Below are 25,000 nucleotides of genomic sequence, written 5' to 3'. Positions count from 1 at the left end.
AAAAAGTCTTTTCTTACTCTGTCATTCGGTTTGCCTTTACAGATGGATGCCGACTTCGATCCCAGTGAACACTCGAGCTTGTCTAAGAAAAAGAAAAAGAAATTAAAAGCAGAAGCATCGCTTAGGAAAGGAAAGAAGCGGAAATCCCACTTTGCTGAAGTTCTAAACAAATCCAAGCCAACCTTTGACCCCAGTGAGTCTGCTTTATTGTAACGTTTCTTTTCAAAGTTCCACATATGCAGGGTGTGGCTATGCAGGTCATTTCATGATTGGATAGCTTGCCAGAAACGCTTATCCAAGAGTCCCACAATTGTTAATATCCACAGCCGGGCCCTGCGGAAAAGAACATTTTCAAAATGCAAGACAGAAACCCCCAGCAGCTCAACTGCTCATAGCACTGGCACACTGGCACACCTGCCCAACCTGCACTGGGGGGAAAACAGGATCGCGAGATGGATGTTGTCAAAAGTTACACGCAAACATCCGCACCAAACCGGGCCATCCAAAACCTAAACTGAAGTGGAAAGTCGGAGACAAAATACCGAGGAGTATAGAAAAGAAGCAAATTGCACAAAGTGTTAAGACGTTCTCTACAATCCCAGATGGCACTTGGAGCTGATCTTGAATTCCATCACAGAAATCTCTTCACTGGTCGGGTCCTTTCCTTAGGGAGGTTATGGCAACTGTAATCAAAATGGCACCTCAACAAAATGTGAAATATTTGAACATGTCGACTGCCACGGGTGAGGGTATATTTAGCTCCGAAAAAAAAACTGAAATGCAGAGTCGGTGGTCTCATTTTGCAGACGTCCTCAGCCGCCCCTACCGGACCCCCTCCCCTTGTCTATCAGTGGCTAAGCGAGTTTGTCTTTCGTCGGCGGTTTCACTATGCATGGAAATTAACAAGACGGTATATTTTTCACAAAGTTGTGTCATTTTCTAACCTGGTTAATCCAGTCCTGGCTTGTGGTGGGGAGGGTGGATCCTATCCCAGCTAGCACAGGGTACAAGGCAGGAACAAACCCTGGCAGGGGCGCCCGTTCATCGCAGGGTAAATGCACAGTCAGTTCAGCATCGCTAGTTCACCTAACCTGCATGTCTTTTGGGCCGTTGGTGGATACGCTGAGGGAGAACACGCAAACTGCACACGGGGACAATGCAGATCATGTGACGCCGCAGCGGTGCTGCCCCCTTTTTTTGGTATGTTAACTCTTTGAAGGGGTCGATGGTGGTAATCAACTGTCAATGGTGACAGAACCATTATGTTTTTCCTAGAAGGAAAGTTGGCTTCATTCGTTTCACCAAAACTCCCTGCGCTCGTGTGATTAGTGAGGAGCAAACAACGGCAGATGTAGGATTGCCATCTGACAAGAGCAAAGCAACTGCATGTAGCAAAGCACTCCATGGATGACGTTTTTCATGCTCTTGCTGAATTGGACTCGGACTACTCTGATACAAGCGATCAAAAACGAATGTGAGGTACCAGCGTCGGCTGATCGTGGTGCTGAACAGGTTTGTGTAGCTGACACACCTACAGCAACGTTCGCCTGGGAGGGCCGCCATTTACAATGACAAGAGGTACAAACCAACCAGACTGATGTGCCACTGCCCCCTATGCCCCCCATCTCACGTGAAGACAGCCTGGCATTGGCAGCCACAGCACACCGCAGCAGTCGTTTTATGTTGTTTGCTGTGTGACTCCATTGCTCTGTGCGTTTTGGAAAAAATACTCCGCCCTCAGAGTTAAGAAACGTAACGAGACTTTTCATGGAATGGTGGATTATTGCAATTATGTGGTTTTCTACAAGTTGTTTTTTATGGCCCAGAAGCTGATCATCCAATTCTTGTGCAGCTGAACCAAACTTCTTAACCCATCTTTGTTGCAGAAATGTAAATTTCCTCAATTTACGCCTCCACAGAATACTTGTAATCCTCATAAAGGGTACGAGGCCGGGGCCATTTTAGTTTACCTAGAAGACTGAAGTGGTTTAATGTCGCATGTTGGACTTAATTTAAGTTGGCAGCCAACTTCTGGTGTCCCAGTCCCAAGTGTTCATCTCTGGTGTTTGTTTCTACAGCTGGCGTGTGCCATACAGCAGTCCTGACCGTAGTGACTTGTGCAGGAATCGTCCCATTTCTTTCACATTATTTTACAGACTTTTTTTTTTTTTTTGCAGAAGATAAAAGCTTTGAGCAATACCTGGACGAGTACTACCAGCTAGATTATGAGGACATTATTGACGACCTGCCCTGCCGCTTCAAGTACAGGCAGGTCATCCCCAATAGCTTTGGACTGACCACAGAAGAGGTGCGTACAGCGAGTCATTTACTCTGTTAAGCTTCATTTTTACATGAAACTCTGCAAAAAAAAAAAAAGGAGCTTCTGAGGGTGACTGAGCCTTGAGACGCCCGCTTCAAGTCAAGAAGAATCCCTGGAAGGAACCGTCTGGTCAGCAGTGATGAGTAGAATGTATGACTTGGTATTGTCTATCCTTGAGAGGACTCTGACCAGGATATGAACAGTTAATCTTCTCTCTGAGCTGAGGAGTGGATGAGCTTGAGTGGGCAATGGGCCTTGTTGAGAAATGTGTGACTAAAATCCTGTGGTATGTGTGTGTGTTTCAGATCCTTGGTGCCGATGAGAAGGAACTGAACCGATGGTGCTCACTGAAGAAGACCTGCATGTTCAGGTGAGCAGCTGAGATGCAGCCAAGGGACTTGTTTTCATGCCTCATTTGGGTGTCACTCCGGTGAAGGTGGTAAGGCAGAGAGAAGTTAGGAGGATACCCACCACATGACCAACCAAATCAGGATCCCAGATTAGGACCCGAGTGCAGCCATACAACAGGTGACACCTCCGCACCACACCAGTTCAGATGAAGTAGAACAGGGTGAGGTTTTTATGGTGGCTGGAGTGCCAATTCTGCTACCAACTCCCAAGTCTTTCTCCTGAATGCAGATTAACGTCATACCCTGGACAGAGCAATTGCAGGTTAAGGGTCTTGCTGAAGGGCCCAGCAAAGTAGAGTCACTTTGGAGTTTTACAGGATTTGAACCGGCAACCTTCTGATTGCCAGTGCAAATCCCTACCACAGAACCACCAGTCTGCCCAGCCAGAAAAGCCATCAAATGCTTTCTTGTTTGTAGGCCATGATTACCTGTTGTAGTTTTTTGGTGAGGTAATAATGAAGAGAATTAAAACCAAACTGAGTGCCATTGTGAACAAAGCTGTACAATCCTCTCTCTCTCTGTCTGTCAGCCAATCATTCAGCAGAAGTGTGTCACGAAATGCAGCGGGGGGTCTCCTTTATACAGGGTGGTCCACCTCCACCGAGACGACTCCCTTCTCATCTGCTGCCGGACAGGTGGCTGTGGTCGTGTCACCCTCCTCGTTTCTTTGCTGTCTGACCCCTGGACACCCCTTGTGTGCTGACGTGGTCCGTGTGTACGAGTGCAGCCGACATTAACGACATGCAGTAGTGTGGCTGCTAGTCAGGAGCATTAGCAGGGGTTTATGGCCACCACAATGGCTTGACTTGACAACGTGCGTCTATTTCTTATGGGGTCGTTTTTAAAGGGCTGTGTAGGAGACAAATCTGCGGGCTGTAAATGAACTGAAGCTGAGCACTGACAGTGTGATAGAGAGAATCGAACCCATGACGTCACCAAGAGTGTCCATGAAGGGCACAGAGATGGACTGACGCACAAGGAGGTCACTTTCAGCATCTTATGAACATGCGAGTACCAAATCTGATGGCTTTTCTCTTCACCACGTAACGCAGTCGCCTCGGTGGAGGTGGGCCACCCTGTACCAACGGCAATACGTCTGCATGATGCCTCACTAGGACGGTGACCACCACGTTGGATGTTTTTCTTTCCTTTGAAGTGTCTTCATTTTTGTTTGTTTTGTTTGTTTTTTTAAAGAGTTTCTGTAAACGGCCAACTCCCCGGCGACTAATAAAGTTGTGCCTGAACAGTTGGCGCTTGTGTACGGCCGCTCCTAATCACTGCCTTTACTTCACATCTGCACAGGTCCGAGAGGGAGGAACGGGGCGATTTAAAAACGTACCAAATCAAGGCAAAGGACATCCGCAAGAAGCAGCAAATCTTGAAGTCCCTCGGCATGGAGTGAGTACTCGTAGTTAAAATGTTTGTTGTCTGTTTTCACCGCATGGCTGCTCTTTGCCACTCTTTCAATTCCAAAAAGACGTCCCTTGCATTTTAAAACGGTCAGTTGACCCCCCCAAGTGCTGTCGCTTTTTGTAAAGCTGAGTTGTGCCCTAAGATTTCTGCCGTTGCACAAGTGCACTTTACATCGGCGACGACCTTAACTCTTTTAGGGCTAATGTCAACTTTTGTCAACAGCAGGGCTCGAGGTTGACTTTAGTTAACATCCAGGGGTAGAGGGTAATAATCAGCTGTAGATGTCGACAAAACTCACCATCACGTTACTGTAGACCACCTTTGCTAGGAGGACAGTTAGACTCATTGACCTGACATCGAATCCCTGTGTGTGTGTATGTATGAGGAGCGTAGAGTGAACAACATCTAGAATGGCATTGATGTCGAACAAAAAAGCAAAGCAAAATACTCTTTGGGCATTATTAATTTTTTTTTGCTTTATGCATATTATTGCTATGTCAGACGGACTTCTCAAACTCCGATTTTGATGCAAGTGATCTGGAAATCAAAAACAAAAGGCAGGTAGCTGTTTCCTTTCTGGGAAGTGCCTTTCAGAATATAAATGGTTAGACAAACAGGTATGTAGTAAGTATGGAAGCCGTGTTACAGATGATCTTAGAAAGCTAATGTTTAATGTTAGTTAGTTTTGGGGAACAATATTCAGACCTGGGAGAAAAATGAACAAATAATTAGCCCTGAAAGAGTTAAGTGATGTCACGTTCTGCAGCTTCTCGTGCTTTGGTATGTCCGACTTGCCAACTGCGGTTGCTGATCTCCTCGTCAGTTCCAGGAGTGAAAGCGCTGGGCGTGTGTGTGATGGCAGTCGCTGTGTGGCAGAGCTGGGTGAAGGGCTCGCTCCTACGGTGAGGTCGGCCAGTCTCTTTCCTTTCTCGTGTTATGTTGTTGCTCACAAAACGCGACGCCAGACAGCGTGACAGGACCAGAGCGGCCATGTGTTCCTTATTCCTCAGCGCTGCTTCACATGCATTGGACTTCCAGGTGGACAGCCATTGATTGTCGGCGCTCTTACACATGAAGTCCAAATCGTCCCGAGTGAGGCGTAGGCTCCTCGCCTCCGGTCCTGGTGCTCTGCTGTGGCCGCAGGTTTTCACTCCAATCAGTTTTGTAATTAGAAGTCGGGCCTATTAATCAGACTTGGTATGGAGTTGTGTGGCTTGCTGGTTGGTGCACATTCTGTGTGGTGGCCCATAATGGATTTGTCCCTCTTGGTCCTTCCTTTCTCTCGTTTATCTCCAGACCTTACCAGAGACACGGGTTTAAATGGAAGCACATTAGCTACAGTGCTGCTGGTGGTTTTGTCATTTGCACCTCCTGGTCAGCTGACGACTGGTTAAGAAAACCCAAAGGGTTAAACTAAAATAGGCCATTAGGGGTCCTGAATTGACACAAAAGAGTTAAATAAAACGGAGGCCAAAAGTAAAGATTTCGCTTTAAATGGGTTCAAATTAAAAATGTGGTGAAAGAAAGTCTGCAGCCACTGTGGGCCTTCGTGAGTAGCTGTGAGCTCCCACCCTGTCCGTCTCTGCTGCTGTGCTAGATGACGAGATCTGAAAATCACTGCAAAAAGTCCCCAAATGTGACATGTGGCCTTAACTCCGATTTAATTGCAGTCATTACTGTTTATTAAACTCTAAACTGATGAATTTCACAAGATACCCCGAGTAGAAATGAATGATCAACGACAAACTGAACCTGCTGGCTGAGCTCATTTATGCCACTGTAATACCACGGAGATCCTGCAGATGGCAGTGCTGTAATGTGAAATGACTGATAACTTTTTGAAATTCAAGATAAACGAGTGACATTAATTACATTTACTAAGACGACAAACCGTCCAGGCGTTTCTTTGGTAGTTGAGCCCGACTTGCGCAGGGCCCTTCTCGTCACCTGTACGGTGAAATTCGCCTTTGCATGCTGCCCATCACGCAGCACGTCGCCAGTCTCCAGCTTCTCGCGGAGGTTGACGGTGATGTCCGTTTACAGGTGCAGACCACGGCATAAGGACTTTCCAGGACGACGTCCGCATTTCCGACATGCCAGTGAGGTGCAGCGTGATGGCGGCGCCGCCGTCCGCTCGAAGTGTCGCTGCATTTTCACGCATTGTGCTGCTGGCTGAGCTCTCATTGGTTCTTTGTCTTGTCGTACACCTCGAGCGGCTGGACTGAGCAGTGGGAGTGTCACAGTTGATGTCACACCGTCACTGGAGTGTCCCAGAGCTGCTATGATTATGTAAATGATCTGGCAGGGCCTCGAGTGTTTGACTAATCAGTTTTGTGATGTCTCGCTCTTGTTTTTAACGCAGGGATGAAGAGGCCTTGAATGTGCAGCAGGAAGGCAAAGTCAAAGTGGGTAAGAAACGGCGAGAGCGGCTGAAGAAACAGCAGGAGGGAGACGAAGAAGATGAGGATACCGAGCCGACGGCCAAGATGGAGCCCGTCTCTTCCATGGGTCTGCAGAAGGAGGAGGATGAAGAGGAGGGAACTTCCTTCCTTCAGCCAAAGAAGAAGATGAAAACCGAACCAAGCGAGGCCCACCTGGTGTCCCCCACCAAGCAGCTTAAGAAACGGAGAGCTGGTGGCAGCAAGAGACTCCTGCCAGGCTCGATGCTTCTGAAGGTGGGCGGCCGAGAGTTCAGTGGGCAAAGGCTGCAGGCGTACGGCTTGAACCCCAAGAGGCTGCGCTTCAGACAGCTGCACCGGCAGAAGAGGAGGAAGAAGCAGCAGCAGCAGAAAAGACAATGAGCCGGGGACTCGACTTTTTACATGAAAAGATTCCAGTGGCTGTTTGGTGCCATTCTTTTTTTTTATACAGTCATGCAATTTTAATGTCATGCCAGGCCGACATGGGACAGGCGACACCCTGAATCCACAAATCAAAAAGAAAACCGACAGGCAGGGAAATAAACGGCTGCTTTCTTTCTGGAATGCATTACATTTAAAGAGACGACTTGTTACCGTCGTTTTAGTTTGTGTGATTACTGCACCATCTTTCAGTAGTTAATTTTATATAATTCAATGGTTAGTTAAATGTGGCTGGCTACTTTTAATATATTTAGTTCTTTATTTTAAACTTGGTTACTTTTCCATATTTTCCCATGATCCTCTGCAGGTTCTTCCACGCTGTACTTTCTTTACCATTCTTTTGTTTTAAAAATGCGGCTTCGGTCGAAATATTGCAAATGAAAACCTTAAATTAAAAACGCACTGAATACGGCGAGTGGTAAAACATTTAAAATGGCAGCGTGAGGTGGGGTCTTCTGAAATGTAGTGAAAAATCAGCGTAGAGGAGCCTTCATGTTACGTGTCTCAGGGGTGTAGCGTCGATAAAGAGCACAGCCATTGGGCCCCCCAAAAAGAAATGAAGGGAGGCGACAGTGCAGCATGTCACTAAACTGAAGGACCCCCGAGCAGCTGACCACCACTAGCGGCCTACGGCTCTCACAGCGGGCACACACCAAACCACCTGAATTGGCAGGACGAGGCAAAAACGCCAACAGTGGCAGATGGAGAGAAATGCAAATTAAAATTACAAAACCAGGAAAACAAAGGCAGTGGTGGCCGAACGTGTTGAGCGCCGTTCTCATCGCCGTCACTTCGCCAACCGCTTCATGTTTTAAGTCTTCAGTCTGCCTCAAGAATGATTGAAGTGCCATCTTCAGTGGAAAATTACAACACCAACACAGCCTTAAAAGAGGAGAAGCAGCGGACAGCAAGGGTGGAGACGAGAAGATCTGCTCCGGAAGTGGCAAGCGCATCAATAAACGTACAGAGGAGGAGGATGAGAGCTGGGAACGCAAGTCGAGTGGAGTCACCGCTGGGCACCGTTACTGGTTATGTGTTAGAAATCGTTTGAGTTTCGTAGACACCAACGGTGGGATCTCACAAAATAATTTTTTCCATAAAAACAGAAAATCCAGGGCCAAAAGGGCTACAATGGTTTTCCCACCTCTTGCTTTACTTTTTTTTTTTTTCCTTTCCTTGCCCTTGTGCTCACAAGCCCCCCTTCCCTCCCCTTCTGCCCTGGCTGACTTACTTGAGGTTATGCCAGGCCTGCCCTCACCCGATCTCTTAATCCAGGCAGGGGCTGGCAGGCCACCTGCCGCGCCACTGCAGTCCTCGCCCCGGACAGGAATGGCAGAGATGCCGACGCGGTGCACCCACTGGTTCCAACTCCACAGGGCGCCAGTCACACTGGTGGCCACCCTGCTCATCTTGCTGGCCATCTGGACTCTCCAGCACAGGTGAGGAAGCCGCGATGGGACATGTTATGGGTTATTGGGGGTGAGGGTGGATTTGAGGCCTCCTGCAGCTTCTGCGACGGAGGGGAGAAGAGAGATTAGGGCTCTGACTTGACGGGTGCTATATAAACTTCAAGTCCAGGCACACAAAGGCACAGTGGGCGTCCTGGGGGGGTCTGGCGCTCAGCTACAATCAGGGTGCAGGTCCTGAATTTACCAACTTGAACCTGAAGCCAAGGATTCCAGGGTTCAAACAGAAGAGCCTGCACTGGGTAGGAGCTGAGTGGATGGGCATCAACGCTTTGAGCAATAACTTGAAACGAGTGGGCTTCAATCAGCTTGATATAAGCTAACAGCTGGAGCCCACCTCCTACCGATAAAGGTAAGGAAAATAAGGTGGGGGTTTTAAATTATGTAGTCAACTAGTGGTGCTACCCAGCATAAGACATGTTAAAATCTAGATAGTCAACGTTAGTGCAGTGTGTCTGTTATAGGCAGTTTGGTATGGCATTCATAAAAGCAGTGTTTGATGCGCCATCTGTTGAAATGAAATGCAACAGTAATGTCTCTTCTCTGCCATTTGGTATGGGATTTGTACAAGTAGGTTGATGTGCCACCTGTTTGAATGGCAAAGGTAACGCACTTGATTACTGTTTGCGATACTCCATCTTTTATAATGAGAGAGACGTCATACACAGGCGGCCACACCGACTGTTAATCCATTGCTTAAGATGGCGCAGTGCTGAAGGCAAAACGAATGATTAATGAACCGAGTGCTAATGTCTTCTCTTTACAAATGGAAGACGAGCACCTTAGGGAAACACCGGGATGATTCTCAAGCCTTTTTGGAATAATGAGAGACGAGTCAAAAGCAAAACTCTGTGCTTGACACGCAGCCCTCAGCATCAGACCCCAGACAACGCCAGCCCTTCAGTAGATGGAGGTGCTGGTGAGCTGCTTGTCCTTATCGAACAAAACGGGACTTCTACTGCTGACCAGACTCTACTTGATGAGAACGGCGGGGGACCTAAGGCTGAAGTGTCATTGGGTTGGGAGCCAAAGTACCAAAAGCAAATTGACAGGCGAACGGCCCACTCAAAGTCTGGACTCGAACTCAAGAAAGAGGCCGAAATCAACCAATGTGCACCACCACAGCAAGTTCTTCCAAGTGGAATGTGAAAGAGTGACATCAAATTATAGGAAATGTTGAAAGGGGGCAATTACTTTTTCACACAAGTGGGAGGGGCTTATGTGATATAACTGCTGCAGCTCACTTCCTCTGATATCACACTTAAATGTTCAATGCACTAAATACAGGATATTGGGGTGCACATACTTTTTCACAGCACTGTGGTCAAGGCAGCCCCACACACCTAAACACTGAGGTGCTTCACTTCCTCGAGGGTCGACTTTCAGTCCGGCGGCCGCTCCGCCATCGGCGAGTTTTTTCTTCGTCCAGGATAGAAATTTGATTGATTTTTAGTTTTTGGTTCTCCTTCCTAAACTGTGTGTGTCCGGTAAGTCAATTTGTGTTTTCTATTGACGCAGACACACTTTTGTATTTTATTATCCGATCTCGTGGCTCCAGTGAATGGCGACCCAGTAGTCTGCTGTGTCACCAGGCACGTCAGAATGTCACCGTCACATTTAATTTTTTAACTGCAGGATGCTGACTACATCACTGCCCAAAGCGCTTGCTGTAAAAAGTGAAAGCGGCGTGTCAAGCAGCCCACCGGCCAAGCAGGTTGGTCGTATGGACCCCCCCAGGGCTCATCACATTGTGTTCCTCAAGACGCACAAGACGGGGGGCAGCACGGTGCAGAATCTGCTCTTCAGGCTGGGAGAGAAGGAGCGGCTGACCTTCGCCTTCCCCTACGCGTCCTTCCAGTTCTTCTACCCCGCAAGGTCAGTGCTGGAGCTTTGCTGATTTATTTACAGCCCTTGGGTGGACCCCCTGGTGGTCTTGACGTCCTTTTAACTACAGCAATGTAAGCATATCAATGGTGCCAGTCAGTCCAGTATTGTCTTGTGCCCCCTCACCCTCCAATGTCCCCCAACTCACCCTGCCTCAGCCATTTTCCTCATCTCCACTGTAGCTCCTCTTTGCTCTCCTGGCTCAGGAATTCACTCGGGGATGTTGTTCTTCCCCCTGCAGGAATAAAAATGTAGGGCCTGGGGTGCTACCAAACCATAGCAGGGACCCTCTCACCCTGGTGCTCTTCCTCTGCTTCATTCTCCACTTGCTCCCATACATCCCGCGTAGTCGTCTGATTTCCTTTTGTTCCTCCCGAGCAGGTTTCAAGCGGCGTTTGTGGATGAGCTGCCCCTCGCCTCTTCGCACTTTGACGTCTTGTGTAGTCACACTCGGCTGGACCTGGAGGAGCTTGGCAAGGTCATGCCAGCCGACAGCGTCTACTTGACCATTCTGCGAGACCCTGCCACCGCCTTCGAGTCCCTCTTCAGTTACTATCAGAACTCCATTCCTGCTTTTTCTAAAGTTTCTGCAGCCACCGGCTCTGGCAACATGACTGCTTTACTCTCGGCGTTTCTTGAGATGCCAGAGTTTTATTACAACGCAAGCAGCCCAGGAAATGGCTTGGCCAAGAACCCCATGACCTTTGACCTAGGCCTAGATAACCAAGAGTGGGCTCCCACATGGCCAGAGATGCTGGAGCAGCTCAGCCAAGCATTTCAGCTCGTTATGATCGCCGAGTACTTCGACGAGTCTCTGATTCTCCTGAAAGACATCCTGGGATTGGAATACGAGGACCTCGTCTACGTGAAGCTGAACCTGCGGCAGAACTCTTACAAATCCCCTGTGACGGAGGACTTGCTGGCCAGAATGCAATCCTGGAATAGTCTGGACCACCTCCTCTACAGCTACTTCAAGGAGGTCTTCTGGGAGAGGGTGAGGAGGTATGGGCTGCAGCGCATGGCCAGGGAGGTCTCCGTTTTGAAATCCCTACTTAAGGAGACGAGGCACCTCTGTCTCCAAGAGCAAGCGCTGCCCCCTGGTGAACTGGGGGAGATGACACGCCCCTTTCAGCCAGAGACGGCCATCATCCTTGGCTATGCCGTCCAGAGGAACCTGACGGAGGACGATGCCTACTTCTGTCTGAGGCTCGTTCTGCCTGAGCTGCAGTACCACACGCATCTATACTTCCAGCAGTACAAGCGAGAAGTGCCAGGCATAGAGGACTAGGCCAGAGACCACCTTGCCAAAATATCCCTCTGTTTGGGTACAGGTTTGTCATCACCCAGTCATGAATTTTAACACTGTCAGGGGTGCTGTTGACAAAAGGGACTAAGTGCTGAGAAAAGTCCTTTTGTGTTGTTTGGGTTTTAATCCACTAGATGGCAGTAAAGACCGCGAGATCAACTGAGCGCCGTACTCTTCAAGCTCGTCTTCCTAACAGCACAGCCATTGCTCTCAAAAGAAAGATGCCGTCGTGTCGGGGGGCATAATGGTGAGGGGTCTCCGAGCAGAACTGTCCACAATCCTGCCACTTAACATTTGGGAAGACGATGTGGAGGTTAATCAATGGAAGCCCTCTTGGTCTTCAGATTCGGTGCACGACCAGAGTGGATCATTTCAAATAGTGAACGGCTTTTAAATGGTGGAGTGTGGGGGACAAACAGACAGATTCTCCTACCCCGTTCATCACTTTTAAATGACATAAAAAGGAGGAGAACACAGATGGCACGAGTTACTAATGTGTGCAATTAGGCACCTTGATGGAGCTCAGAGGGTTCTTAAAAACTGGATGGCAGGACGTTATGGAAGTTCGACAAACATACCACAGTCCTATCCGCACAGTAAAGTGAAATTCTGACCAACAAGTTTACCAACGGTTTTAGCCTTCATTTACAGAATCTTAGTGTCACTTAGTCCAACGTAACCAGCGCCTCACTCTGGCTCTGTCGTCAGGCAGCACACGTTATTGGTGGGAGCTTGAAATGTGCAGGAGCGTCACCCTACAGTTGGTGAATCTGACCTGCCAGGCAATTTAACACCTGCAGTCGGCGGTCGGACATCAAACACAGAGAACTGCGCTTCCCACTCTGTTACTGTAGGTGGGCCACAGCCAGCGCCAGCTGAAAGCAACCACACCAGCCTCTAATAACCAACCCACCCCAAAGCCCCCTCACTCAGACCATCTTGTTCACTTCACTGTGGCTGGTGGTCCTGGACAAGCTCCCACGATCAAACATCGATTATCTGGCCCTGGCGATTTGCCATTTCATTGCAGCCTCTTTAATCTACGCCGCACTTCTCCCTCCTTTTAGTTTACACTGAACTGCCTTTAAACTAAAATTAGAATCTGTTGGCACCAACTGATTAAAGCAATCAAGATGTAGAAAAGACGACGACGACGACGACACAGCTTGAAGTTTCCAGATGGAGGTGCAGTGATCTCATAGTTGGCAGAGGGCACGTGCGACACGTCCGCTTTGGGCTCCACAGCTCGGGTTGCTAACACTCAACTCTCAGGCGTCATCGGCTTAAATGCACCGACAACCAAAAGTGAGTCACACTATTTGACAGGAGTGCTGATCGCTTACCTCTTTAAATATTAAAATGGCACCTGTGAGTAGTTCAAACCGCACACACACGCACACAGAATTTTAAATACATGAATTTGCTTGGCAAATGTACCTGCAGGAGAAAAACCCACAAGGCCCTTTGCCCTTTAAGACTTGGTCGTAAAAGACTGATCTGAACAGCTGGGCTGCTAAAGAGTAATACGAATCCCCCTTCAGTGGTCTGACCGTTTTCTCCCAGTGGCAGTGCAGCACACGAGTGCAGAGTTCATAACCAATTTAAGATTTGATCACGGCAGCCAACACAGAGCCAAGAATAGCACCAGTAAGGAGAGCCAATCACATGAAGAATCAAAAACCATTACCTTCAACGACACACTGGGCCAGTGGTTAAAGTAAAAATATAATTCTACAGAACAAACAATTTTAAGAATTTTATTAAAAATGTTTAGAAATCAAAACCTGCAGTTTCCATGTGTCATCTCGTAACATTCCTGTAGTTATAAATATAGAGAAACTCTTTACTAAACCCCCTAGAAACGAAGCAAAAGTGAAACTGAACAGAGGAAAATGGCCAACGTTCACTTGATCCAAATCCAGGGTCAGATTTACTCAGAGTACAGTACATAATGGGAGAGTGAAGCACGCCGACTTCAGGCTTGTGAAACAAAAAGGAAAGGAAACCGAGAAGGTCGATAACCACTTAGTGTCGGAGGCCATTTTGAGCCAAAATGAGCAGAGCTGCGATTCAAGTACTCCATGGCACCTTATATATATTATCTAATTTATACTCTTAAAAAAAAAAAAAAAAAAACTCTCAAGTCTCGGAGATGCACCATCACTGCAAGTATTAAAAAAAAAAAACAAAAATAAAAATCAGGATATTCAGACATCCGAGTGCGGACACACAAAGCAAATCGTGTAACCGGTTACAGCCCACCACGGCCAAATCCCCGCCATCGCCGAGAAAAAGGATCACAATTCAAGATGTCCAACACAAACGATACCGGCGCACACACACACACACACATACATTTGCTCACGTCCTCCCACGCAGATGGGCCAGGAATGCCCTGCCAGACAGTGGGAGCCAACCGGTCCACCAGGGATGAAAGACTTTCCACACCCCTCTGCCAAGTTTGGGTGGTGTGGATGTAGAGGATCTAACCGAGTTAGTAGTGTCAGTAGCCGTTCACGCAGCACGATAACCTTAAATGCAGAGGCAGCTGTAAAGTAACTTGTTCGGACTGAGCCCTTAGCCCACCAAATCACAGAAGGTGCAGGTGCAGGTGTAGGGTCAGTCAGTAAGTGCAGTGCAGTAGTCATTGACAGAATCTAATCAAAAATGTGCGCAGAAAATAAAAATCATCATTCGGTTCTTTATAAAAGATCCATGAAAGCTCTCTGCTGTTCGGTCACAACCCACCTGGATGACATTTGGTTCTCCCTAGTGACCTCCATGTTGCTGTCCATCCTCGCCATTACGCGGGAGATGCCTTGAAACTGTGGATATGCCAAGCGCCCACGTACTTAGGGGCATTCATGGGCTTTAAGAGGAGGACGAAAAGTGCAAAACTGGTGTGGACCTGAACAGCAACATGGATGCATACGTCATTAGAAGTAGAAGCATTTAACAAAAAGGACCACCTTGGGGTTTAGGGGATTGCTTTCTGCAGACTGACCACAGCCCTGAGAAAATCAAGTCAAGCTTTTCTTAAAACCCCCAATCTAAAGAAAGCTCATTTTGATTGGAAAAGGAAAAAAAAAAAAACACCCAAGGTGGCAAAGTTAGTAGAAAGATAAATGTTTTCACAAAAGTACATAAAAAAAGTTTTAAAATTTGCAGTTATTATTTACACCCTGGGATGTGCCTCACAAAAAGACAAAGTCATCAGCGCTGGCCCGTTTTGCCATCCTTGGCTTGCTTGGTGCAGGTGCAACACTTGCTTGGTCAAATGAATAAGTACAGAGGTCATCGACACCATAATCCTGTCCATAGCCTTCTGCAAACGTGAATATTGGGTATTTCTCCTTTGAGCATGAAGTCAAGGCCTAGAAAAGGAGGAGGAGAGGAAGACGACGATTTAGCAATAAAGCAAACCAACAGGACCCTGGGGGCTCTTGGTACTTTACACCAACATACAGTGGTGCTTGAAAGTTTGTGAATCCTTTAGAATTTTCTGTATTCCTGCATAAATATGACCTAAAACATCATCAGTTTCACTCAAGTCCTAAAAGTAGATAAAGAGAAACCAGTTAAACAAATGAGACAAATTATACTTGGTCAGTTATTTATTTATTAAGGAAAATGATTGAATATTACATATTTGTGAGTGGCAAAAGTATGTGAACCTCACAGATTAGCAGTTAGTTTGAAGGTAAAATTCGAGTCAATGGGATGCCAGTCAGGTGTGAGTGGGCACCCTGTGTCATTTAAAGAACAGGATCTATCAAAGTCTGCTCTTCACATCACATGTTTGTGAAAGTGTATCATGGCACAAACAAAGGAGATTTCTGAGGACCTCACAAAGAGAGTTGTTGATGCTCATCAGGCTGGAAAAGGTTACAAAATCATCTCTAAAGAGTTTGGACTCCACCAATCCACAGTCAGACAGATTGTGTACAAATGGAGGAAATTCAAGACCACTGTTACCCTCCCCAGAAGTGGTCGACCAACAAAGATCACTCCGAGAGCAAGGCACACGTGTAATAGTCGTCGAGGTCACAAAGGACCCCAACTGAAGGCCTCTCTCACATTGGCTAATGTTCATGTTCATGAGTCCACCATCAGGAGAACACTGAACAATGGTGAGCATGGCAGGGGTGCAAAAGAGAAAGCCACTGCTCTTCAAAAAAAACATTGCTGCTCGTCTGCAGTTTGCTAAAGATCACGTGGACAAACCAGAAGGCCATTGGAAAAATGTTTTGTGGACGGAGGAGACCAAAATAGAACCTTTTGGTTTAAATGAAAAGCGTTATGTTTGGAGAAAGGAAAACAATTCCAGCATAAGAACCTCATCCCATCTGTGAAACATGTTGGTGGTAGTATCATGGTTTGGGCCTGCTATGCTGTATCTGGGCCAGGACGGCTTGCCTTCATTGATGGAACAATGAATTCTGAATGATATCAGAGAATTGTAAAGGAAAATGTCAGGACATCTGTCCATGAAGTGAATCTCAAGAGAAGGTGGGTCATGCAGCAAGACAACTCAAGAAGAAGAAAGTGAATGTTCTGGAATGGCCAAGTCAAAGTCCTGACCTTAATCCAATCGACATGTTGTGGAAGGACCTGAAGCGAGCAGTTCATGTGAGGAAACCCACCCACATCCCAGAGTTGAAGCTGTTCGGTACGGAGGAATGGCGGTGTGCAGGAATGAGCAAAAGTTACCAGAAACGTTTAGTTGTAGTTATTGGGGGGTCACACCAGATATGAAAGCAAAGGTTCACATACTTTTGCCACTCACAAATGTCATATTCGATCATTTTCCTTAATAAATAAATGACCAAGTATAATATTTTTGTCTCATTTGTTTAACTGGTTTCTCTTTATCTACTTTTAGGACTCGAGTGAAAATCTGATGAGGTTTTAGGTCATATTTATGCAGAAATATAGAAAAATCTAAAGGGTTCACAAACTTTCAAGCACAACTGTACATTCATAGGGTTCTGTCAAAAGTAATGAATCCAACAAATTCACAATTGTATTTTCCAATCAACATGCCACAGAGAAAATGGTTTTCTAACTTAGAAGATGAGGCTGACCAGCAAAATCAACCCTGTGCAACTGTGCTGGAGGGCAGCCAGCCACCCACCGGGACCAATGCCCATTATGTCCTACTAGCTGCACAATAAATGATCTGGAAATTGCAAATGTAAATGAAATCAGTGTAACTAAATTTTGGTCCAAACTTTTTAAAAACATTAGAACGATGAATAAGAGAACAGGCCATTCAGCAGAACAAAGCTCACCAGTCCTATCCATTAATTCTTCTAAAACAATATCTAAATGGGTGTAAAGAAAAACTTCCAAATGTTTGTGTGAAATTTACTCTTCACAAGTTCCAGACTGTGTCCCCGCGTTCCTGAACTCATTTTAAAGTGACAGTGTCGCTCCACTGGACTAATTCCCATCAAATTGTAACATTTCACTCAGGTCCTCTCTTAATCTTTTGTATAAACTGAAAAAGGTCCAGCACTTTTAAACTTGCCTCACAATTCTTCCAGTGTAGCACTAAAATTGGCATAGTTGTTCTCCTCTGGACCTTCTCTTGTGCCGTTATGTCCTTTTTGTAGGCTGGAGACCCAAACTGCACACAAGGCTCCAGATAAGGCCTCACCAGTGTGTTCCAAACCCAGAGCAGTTAACCGATCTGCTCGCTCCCTCTTTTTGTAATTCTGGAATGAGGTGCTTTTGACGGGTCTCTCACTCCATGACCTTACTGTTGAGCTCAGTTATACATTGACAAGCACAAGGCATGCTTAACCCTGACCAGTGTCAGACATTTCAGCAAGGCAGATACTTACTGTGGTCACTTTAGCACAGAGACATTCAAAGTCCTTCTTGTCCTTGGCATAGAATCCAATAGTGCAGCTGGGATCCATGCGAGAGAAGGAAACTTTCCGCGGGGAGCTACAGTGAAATGACTGGGAGATGAGACCCAAAGAAAACGTCAGTGAGGTTCTGTTATCACGATTTGGATAAACTGAAATGTATCCAAAAAAAAAAAAAAACCCCCAAACAAGTCCTTTAATGAATATTGTGTTTCAGTCAAAGAAAGAACGGAGCTCTAAATTAGTGCAGAGTTGCTCTCAGAAATCTGCTGATTATTAAATGTACTCTGCTGAGAATAAATAAAAAGCTTTTTTAATTCTACTTGCTTTCTTTATTGTAAGCAAATAAAATACTTGCACTTCATCTTAAATGCACTGTTCTATGGATTCCATCATCATCGTCATTGCCTTTTTAGTTGTGTCTGTTGGTACACTGAAGGTGGGCTCCTAAGGGTTAGGGTGGACTTTTGCAGCCACACAATGTGTTATGGTATCCAACAGGTTTAAGTTGGCCAGGTTTATTTATAATCATTTTTCTGTTAATCCAATTAGTTTAATGAACTTTCCTCAACCCACAATGCTGCCAATCCCACCAACTAGCACTTTATTTTTTTTTTGGTTCCTTATATGCAAGCCCAAAAAAATTAAAAAGGAAAACACAGACACTGTTTTTGAAACAGCTGTGAAGGCCTCTGTTCCTACCTCAAGTGGGAAATTGTTCTTTGTGATGTCCACCACAGCCTGGCAGTAGTGAGGGTCCAGATACAGTAAGTGATCGTCTGAAAAAGGTAGGCAAGGAAAAATACTTGGATTCAGGTCTAAATCACAAACGTAACTATCCATTCGATTTTCATACTTCTATGTATCAGAAATGTGAATATTTTTAAAAACGTAAAATTCTTCTGTTGGGTTTGTTACAGAGACATCAATGTTATCCTCCATCTTTTGCTGGCCTTGGCCAAACAGAACATGGCCTTTTAATTTTTTGTGATCAGAAACAACTGCTGGTGTCAAACTAAAAAGAGCCAAAGCCACAGCCTGCATATTCCAAAGTTTCTGTCGAATTTGCATTGACACCGGATCAGCATCAGCAGCACTCCAGCTGGACTGGACACTGGGGGTATCTTCAAATTCATAGCTCATTTTACTGAAACGTGCATAGCTATCTATTATAATAGTGACTGGTGTAATTCAGGCACATTGCTACATTTTTGTAACCATGTGCTTTTTTTTGAGCAGTAAAGTGTGCCATGACTGGAAGGCCATTAACTACCAGCTGGAACAAATGCATTTCATTCATTCCAATGTTTGAAAGCCTATGCCTTATTAGTTATCCCCTACAAATTCTGATCGCTTTTGTTTTGGGGGCATTTGCATGGCATGATTGAGGTGTTAATCCATAGCAAGCCTTACTCTAACACCGCCATGGTGGTGGACTGGGAGGCTCTTTCTGCATCCCGGAGAAAGAGTTAAAGTAGAGGAGGAAGCCACAAAATAAAATTTAAAATCAATCAATATGCCAGTGAACCAAACCTAAAAACTAATGGAGTAATGCTGCAGTTAAGCACTTCCTCCGTTCCAGTCTCCAGGGGTTCAAGGACATTTCCACAATGACTAAACACATTTCATTTGGTCAGTTTTGTTAACTATAACTCACCTTGAAACCCAATAAAGTAGAGGGAGTGCTTTGGTTTTCCACCAATTATGCCAATGCAGCAATCTAAGCGAAGGATGTCCTGCAAAACAGGAGACAACATTCATTGATGCATGCAGATGACAATTTCACAGCAAAAAAAAAAAAAAAAAAGGTCAGCTTGCTTGCAAAGGCGGCAGGTCATGCTACCGTTCTAGATTATTGCAGCCCTGTGCCCCTCATATTTCAGTACAGGAGAGTCTATATTGGAATTGGGAGGAAAAAAAAAATATATATATATATTCCTGAGGAATTTGACAAATTAAAGATATCCTAATTACCAGTGACAGAATTTAGACAAACCCTTGAAAATATATATGTCATTTAACTGATAAGTGAAACTCTGGGACACCTAAAATGAAGATGCCAGTCTAGTAGTAAAACAGGAAGTGGTACTCGCCGAGCATTGCCTCAAACCTAAAAACACAAGTTTCGTTACAGTAAGAGAGAAGGATTATGAAAAAGGATGTCCTTTTTCAAGGCACACTTAATAAAATGACTTCTCACAGCATTAACTAAACTTTGCTGCATTTTACAGAGAAAGCATACTATATGCAAAATGCACAACTTTCTACTTTCTTTATTACTCAAGTCATTACAAATTGAGAACGAAAACAATAGTACCCTACAAATATTTCACAAATTTTAGCAGATTCCCACCCGAAAAGATCTGGGGAAAAAACCCCATTGTGGAGTCATGAAAGGCAGGCCTAATTTAAACATGGAAATCCAGGACATGACCATGAAATGAAGGTGAACACACCACAGGACTTCAGGCCTCTTGTTTAAAATTAACAGATTAGAGAATCTGAGAAACTACCACGTGGGATTTGAAAAAGCCCGTTTAGACTTGTGCAGGGGGCCGTCTAGTGTTTCGAAATAAAGCTTTCTGAATTGACAAGACTTGAATGCAGAAAAAGGAAAACAAGGTGCATAAGCAAACCGTGAATACACCATGTTCTGAAGTCATGCAGATACCTTCACACATTCCTTGTAGATCGGATTCAGCATTTCTCCTCCAAGGCGAACAGGCACAAGGATGATGACAGACTTCCAGTCAACACTTTGTTTATAGGCGCTGCCCGTTGTGTTTGACTCACAAAGTCTCTCCACATCTCCTTTATACACTGGAAAGGAAGAAACGAATGGACATTGTAGAAATGAATCAAAACCCAGATGGAGAAGGTTACTGCTATATCTGTAGCCATTCTGAAGCTTCTTGAAAAATGTCCAGCACCAGACCACCAAACGTGCTGCAGCGTGGCACTGGTGATCTAGAAAGACACAGCGACTGCAGCTTCAAAAGAACTTTAAGCGCAAAGTTTATCTCCTTTCATTCATAGAATGCTGGGTGAGTCATCTTGTTTTGTATAAATCCTCATTTGCATATATTAGACAAATTATTTTTACAACTATTTAATATATTTGATGTTCAAGAAATGGAGTCTGAAGACAACACACATATCCTTTATCATCTTTTATTTTCAGAGTGTCTGTCTTAAAACTTGCATTTAGAGATGAACACAAAACTCTAAATTTAAAATTTTCACCTTCTTAGTCTGCTTTAAGAATTATTTGGACAAATGATAATATTTCTGAAAATTTACTGTCAACTGCTATTTCCAAAAAAAAAAAAAAAAACCACCATGACATTTGAGGACACGTTCTAGGGTGTACAGATGGCAGTCACCGCATCGAGAGGCAAGAATCAGTTTTCACCTCTAGCTTCATCTCTCTCTCTATATCTATCTATAAAAATATTTATTTATAATTTTAGATTTAAACACACATTAAAATATGAACGCTTACAGGCTTACCTGTACAGTCTTGTGCCACATAGACCACCAAGTTGGAAAGCTCGGAAGTTTGTGATACGGCTTTACTACAGAAGAGTAAAAGAGGAAAGAGCCGTTTAGCTGGAGAAAACGTCCAAGCAGTTATCAATACTTTTTCCTAAACAAAGGCCACACCAAAGAGCTTGCAGGTCAGAGTGGACACCCACTGGGACCATCTAGACAGCGTTTCAAACTATGCAAGTTTTATTTCAAGAAGTGGACTACTGTATTTCATTTATATTAGGTAGAATGCCCAGAGGGGACTGGGTGGTCTCATGGCCTGGAACCCTGCAGATTTTATTTTTTTTTTTCTCCAGCCGTCTGGAGTTTTCTGTCCACCCTGGCCATCGGACCTTACTCCTTTTCTATGTTAACTAATGTTGTCTTATTTTAATTTCTTATTTTGTCTTTTATTTTTCTTTTCTTCATTATGTAAAGCACTTTGAGCTACTTTTTGTATGAAAATGTGCTCTCTAAATAAATGTTGTTGAACACAGGGGGCACAATCAAGCAGGAACAGAAAACCGCCAGCCCCAAACTGGAAGCACATAATTATGTCAAAGGTTTCTCAATGCTGTAGCAGTAACAGTAGTCTTCACTGGGACCTAGAGGCCTAACTCAAGCCCATGCCCTTCTCGCTCCCCCACCAAATTTTACATTAGGTGCTATGTAGTCTGGAACCAAGTGTTCTCCACCATCTGCCAACCCCACATTTGTTTGTCATTCTGCCAGAGAGTGAAATGCGAGTCATCACTCCAGAGAATACGTTTCCACAGCTCCAGAGTCCAATGGCAGCGTGCTTTACAACACCCAACCCGACAACTGGCATTGTACATGGTGATCTTAGGCTTGCTTGTCTGTAGCTGCTAAGCCATAGAAAACCATTTCATGAAGCTACCGACACAGTTTGGAACTCCATGGTGAATGATGCCACAGATGGGCAATTTTAGAAGCCAAGTGCTTCTGCACTTATCTCCACTCAGAGTCTGCATGGTCTACAACTTCAAGGCTGAGCTGGTGAAGCTTTTCAATGCTTAACATTTCATAATAATGGTATTTACAATGGACCAGGGCAGATGTGGCAGGACAGAAAATTTCACACATACTGACTTGGGGCAAAGGTGCCACATTTAAAGTAACCAGGCTCTTTAGTATGGCCCATTCTAGTGCTAATGTTTGTCAAAGGAGTCCACGTGGCTATGCACTTGTTAACAATGTGTGACTTAAACACCTGAACTCAGTCATGTAGAGGGCTTGCCACATATAGTGTATGTTTGACTATTGCGAATGTCAGGCTAACTGGTAACTCTTAACTGGCCAGGTATGCACAAGATCACGTGTGTGCCCCGTGATGGACTTCTGCAGACGTCTAGGGTTGAAACCAATACTGCTGAAATGGCCTCGCCTCCCATCTTCCCAAAACCCAGTAAAATGGTTCAGGAAATACTGGAATAAAGCATTGTTCATCTACAGTATTTACAAATAAACTACCACTTACATGTTATTACAACCATTGAATTTACCTTCTAACTTTATGTAAAATAAGTTGATTTGCCAATGATAGACATGTTATCAAATCAATTCTTTAAATCCTGTTTAAACTTGATATAGCAGATATTGGAATTGCAGCAGAGGGTGCACATCCTTAAAAATGTCAATTTTTCCAATAGGAAAAATTCCACCTACTGCTACAAACACATCATATATTTAAATTAGCCTGCTTTTCTGGTCTCTCTCCCCCTATGAAACAGTAATTAGTCCATAATTACATAATTCATCCCGTCTCTGCACAGACTGGCGTTACTATGGTAACTGACCAAAGGTAATTACAGAACTGCTGAATGAGTGCGGAAATGACGTTTACAACACAAGATTTTGATGAAAGCATGCAACTAACTACACTTATTCAGAATTAATTGATAAAAAAAATAAAGCAAAAACTGAAGGGTGATTGACAATGTATAAAAGTGTTGAAAAATGTTCTAATTACAGAGACAGTAAACATAAAAAGCATTTCTATCCAAATCTTTTTGATCTTTTGTAAGCTGGAGGTGATTAATAAAGTAATTTCAATTTTCAACTGAATTAACGAAAGTAATGTTTATTCTGGAATATCATATGTTGCTCCTTAAGAGGGTTATACCCATAATAGTAAAACCTAGGAAACCAACCCTATACATGGTATCCAGAGTAGATCTGCTTCATATATATGTGAAGCGTTTTCCAGCAGTAATGAAAAAGTGTCCCAAATTCACATATCAGGTATATTTTTAAAGGGTCCCGAAGTGCTGTTCTATAATACAGCAACTTGGTAAATTATTCCACATGTCAATGCTGCCCTATGTGAAGCTTGCTTAAAATGTGCCCTTAACCAGCTTTGCCAAGTTCTCCCTTCATTTCCTACTTAAAAAGAACTCATTTTAAAGTAACAGCTAGCAACCACTATACTATTTCCCTTTGTAATTTTGACAATTATCGTGTCCAAGCTTCTGTCTGCCTTAAGTGACGGGTTGGGTGGGGTGGGGTGGTAGCTTCTGGTTAACTCACCGGATAATATGTGCAACAATGGAGGGACCATACCAATCTCCAGCCTTCTTTCCTGAGCTCTTGCCATATTCCACTAGCTTGTGCACACTGAATGGGGCATTTGGATGATCACCAAACCACGCAATTACTCGACGGTGCATGTGATCAGCTTCAGGGTCCCAGTTTTGCCCTCTTGACCGGGCATGCAAAGGAGAGCCATGCGGTCGTACACCATCCAATCTGCTCTGGTCTCTAGAGGAATGCAATGTGAATACATGTGGGACACCCAGCACGGGGCTGGATGGGGATGGGGACTGGGGCTTTAGTGCCTCCATTTCAACATCAGTCAGCTGCAAGGCATCAGGCCACGTCCACCCTGAAATTAAAAAAATGGCTTAAAAATGTAATGCTTTCAATGAACATAAAAAATGAAACCTTGAGATCATCAATAAGCTTCACAAAATGACAAAATATTCAGTCCATCACATTCACTTAGCTAGCTAACACCAAACATGTCTCATTTCAAATTCAGAAACAGTCTAGAAGTTTCCAAAGTTTCTGCCTCAGTTACTCATTTTGGAAGTGTGTTCGATTCCCACAGCCTGTTGGGTAAAGAAGCGATTCCTGACATCAGTAATTTCCACTAGGTGCCCTCAAGTACTTGTTTCATTATTTAACTGGTTAGGGAAACCTGATGGGTCGATTTTACTGATGCCTGCACACTATCCAGCCATAAATGTTCCTAGATGTATATTCAGGAGTTTAAACATAAACACACAAACCTACAGGACTTTTCAAACACTTCAACTCACAGCTTTGCTAGGTGAAAAAGCTCTCAAAAATAAAAAATTCTTAGTATGTTGAGAAGCAGTACAAGGCTGGAAACAGACATTGCAAGCCAGCCAGCCAGCCAGCCATCCATCCATCGTACATATAGACCGTCACTGTATATATTGTGGGAACCAGCACAGACAGACAGACATCGTTATGTCAACCACCACACGTTTATTTTACACTATGTACAAATATTAAAGTGCACAACCCAGTGCCGCAGCACCAATCACCTCTTCCCACAATGCCTTTCCTCTCCCAGGCCTCGTCCTCTTCCACCCGACTCCAGCTCTGAATGAAGGAAGGCGGCCCCTTTTATTGTCCACCAGATGTGCTCCTGCAATCTTCCAACCAACAAACCCCAGTGTGACGGAAGTGCCGGCTTCATCCCCTAAAGCACTCCGGGTGTCCCTGCTCCTCTCCCCCCCCCAGCATTTCCTGATGAGGCAGAAGTGCCGAGGTCCAGGGCTCTCCAGGCATTGGGACACCCCCTGGTGGTGCATAGGCCCCTACAAGGTTGAGCTTCAAAGCTCTGTGCCTGTGGTCCCCACAGCAACCAGGGCGGTCGCCCCCTTGTGTTCT

The 25,000-nt window shown here is 44.9% G+C and overlaps 3 protein-coding genes and 1 non-coding gene across 4 annotated transcripts; 3 read left to right on the top strand and 1 right to left on the bottom strand.

Annotated features, from left to right (window-relative positions):
* The first annotated feature begins 6 nt into the window (after window positions 1–6).
* On the top strand, window positions 7–7,272 carry LOC120521459 (protein KRI1 homolog). Its single transcript, XM_039743059.1, has 5 exons — window positions 7–193; window positions 2,178–2,308; window positions 2,626–2,690; window positions 4,033–4,128; window positions 6,506–7,272. The coding sequence occupies exons 1-5, from the start codon at window positions 43–45 to the stop codon at window positions 6,942–6,944; spliced, it is 882 nt and encodes a 293-aa protein (XP_039598993.1). The 5' UTR covers window positions 7–42; the 3' UTR covers window positions 6,945–7,272.
* LOC120521460 lies at window positions 2,453–2,543 on the top strand. The gene has a single exon (XR_005632132.1). It is a non-coding gene; the product is annotated as a Z30 small nucleolar RNA (small nucleolar RNA).
* Window positions 7,273–7,608: 336 nt separating the features above from the next.
* LOC120521457 (galactose-3-O-sulfotransferase 2) lies at window positions 7,609–13,815 on the top strand. Its single transcript, XM_039743057.1, has 3 exons — window positions 7,609–8,443; window positions 10,106–10,345; window positions 10,736–13,815. Exons 1-3 carry the CDS (start codon window positions 8,136–8,138, stop codon window positions 11,640–11,642), a joined length of 1,455 nt encoding a protein of 484 aa, XP_039598991.1. The 5' UTR covers window positions 7,609–8,135; the 3' UTR covers window positions 11,643–13,815.
* atg4da (autophagy related 4D, cysteine peptidase a) lies at window positions 13,404–24,394 on the bottom strand. The gene is made up of 7 exons (XM_039743058.1): window positions 23,609–24,394; window positions 21,044–21,108; window positions 20,205–20,353; window positions 19,191–19,269; window positions 18,236–18,312; window positions 17,507–17,626; window positions 13,404–15,034 (listed from the first exon to the last, which is right to left on the bottom strand). Exons 1-7 carry the CDS (start codon window positions 23,920–23,922, stop codon window positions 14,855–14,857), a joined length of 984 nt encoding a protein of 327 aa, XP_039598992.1. The 5' UTR covers window positions 23,923–24,394; the 3' UTR covers window positions 13,404–14,854.
* Between the last annotated feature and the right edge of the window lie 606 nt (window positions 24,395–25,000).

This window comes from Polypterus senegalus, unplaced genomic scaffold (genome assembly GCF_016835505.1).
Source record: "Polypterus senegalus isolate Bchr_013 unplaced genomic scaffold, ASM1683550v1 scaffold_3149, whole genome shotgun sequence".
In the NCBI taxonomy this organism is placed as follows: domain Eukaryota; kingdom Metazoa; phylum Chordata; class Cladistia; order Polypteriformes; family Polypteridae; genus Polypterus; species Polypterus senegalus.
This window is presented reverse-complemented; position numbering and strand designations above follow the sequence as displayed.

Bases quoted from the DNA above. Each gene is read 5' to 3' on its own strand.
- LOC120521459 (XM_039743059.1), top strand. From the start codon at position 43: ATGGATGCCGACTTCGATCCCAGTGAACACTCGAGCTTGTCTAAGAAA. The intron at 194-2,177 runs GTGAGTCTGCTT...TTTTTTTTGCAG, and splicing joins CAAGCCAACCTTTGACCCCA to AAGATAAAAGCTTTGAGCAA. The intron at 2,691-4,032 runs GTGAGCAGCTGA...ACATCTGCACAG, and splicing joins AAGAAGACCTGCATGTTCAG to GTCCGAGAGGGAGGAACGGG.
- LOC120521457 (XM_039743057.1), top strand. From the start codon at position 8,136: ATGGTTTTCCCACCTCTTGCTTTACTTTTTTTTTTTTTCCTTTCCTTG. The intron at 8,444-10,105 runs GTGAGGAAGCCG...TTTTAACTGCAG, and splicing joins ATCTGGACTCTCCAGCACAG to GATGCTGACTACATCACTGC. The intron at 10,346-10,735 runs GTCAGTGCTGGA...CCTCCCGAGCAG, and splicing joins CAGTTCTTCTACCCCGCAAG to GTTTCAAGCGGCGTTTGTGG.
- atg4da (XM_039743058.1), bottom strand. From the start codon at position 23,922: ATGGAGGCACTAAAGCCCCAGTCCCCATCCCCATCCAGCCCCGTGCTG. The intron at 20,354-21,043 runs GTAAGCCTGTAA...CTTCCTTTCCAG, and splicing joins TGTGGCACAAGACTGTACAG to TGTATAAAGGAGATGTGGAG. The intron at 18,313-19,190 runs GTGAGTTATAGT...TACCTTTTTCAG, and splicing joins CTACTTTATTGGGTTTCAAG to ACGATCACTTACTGTATCTG.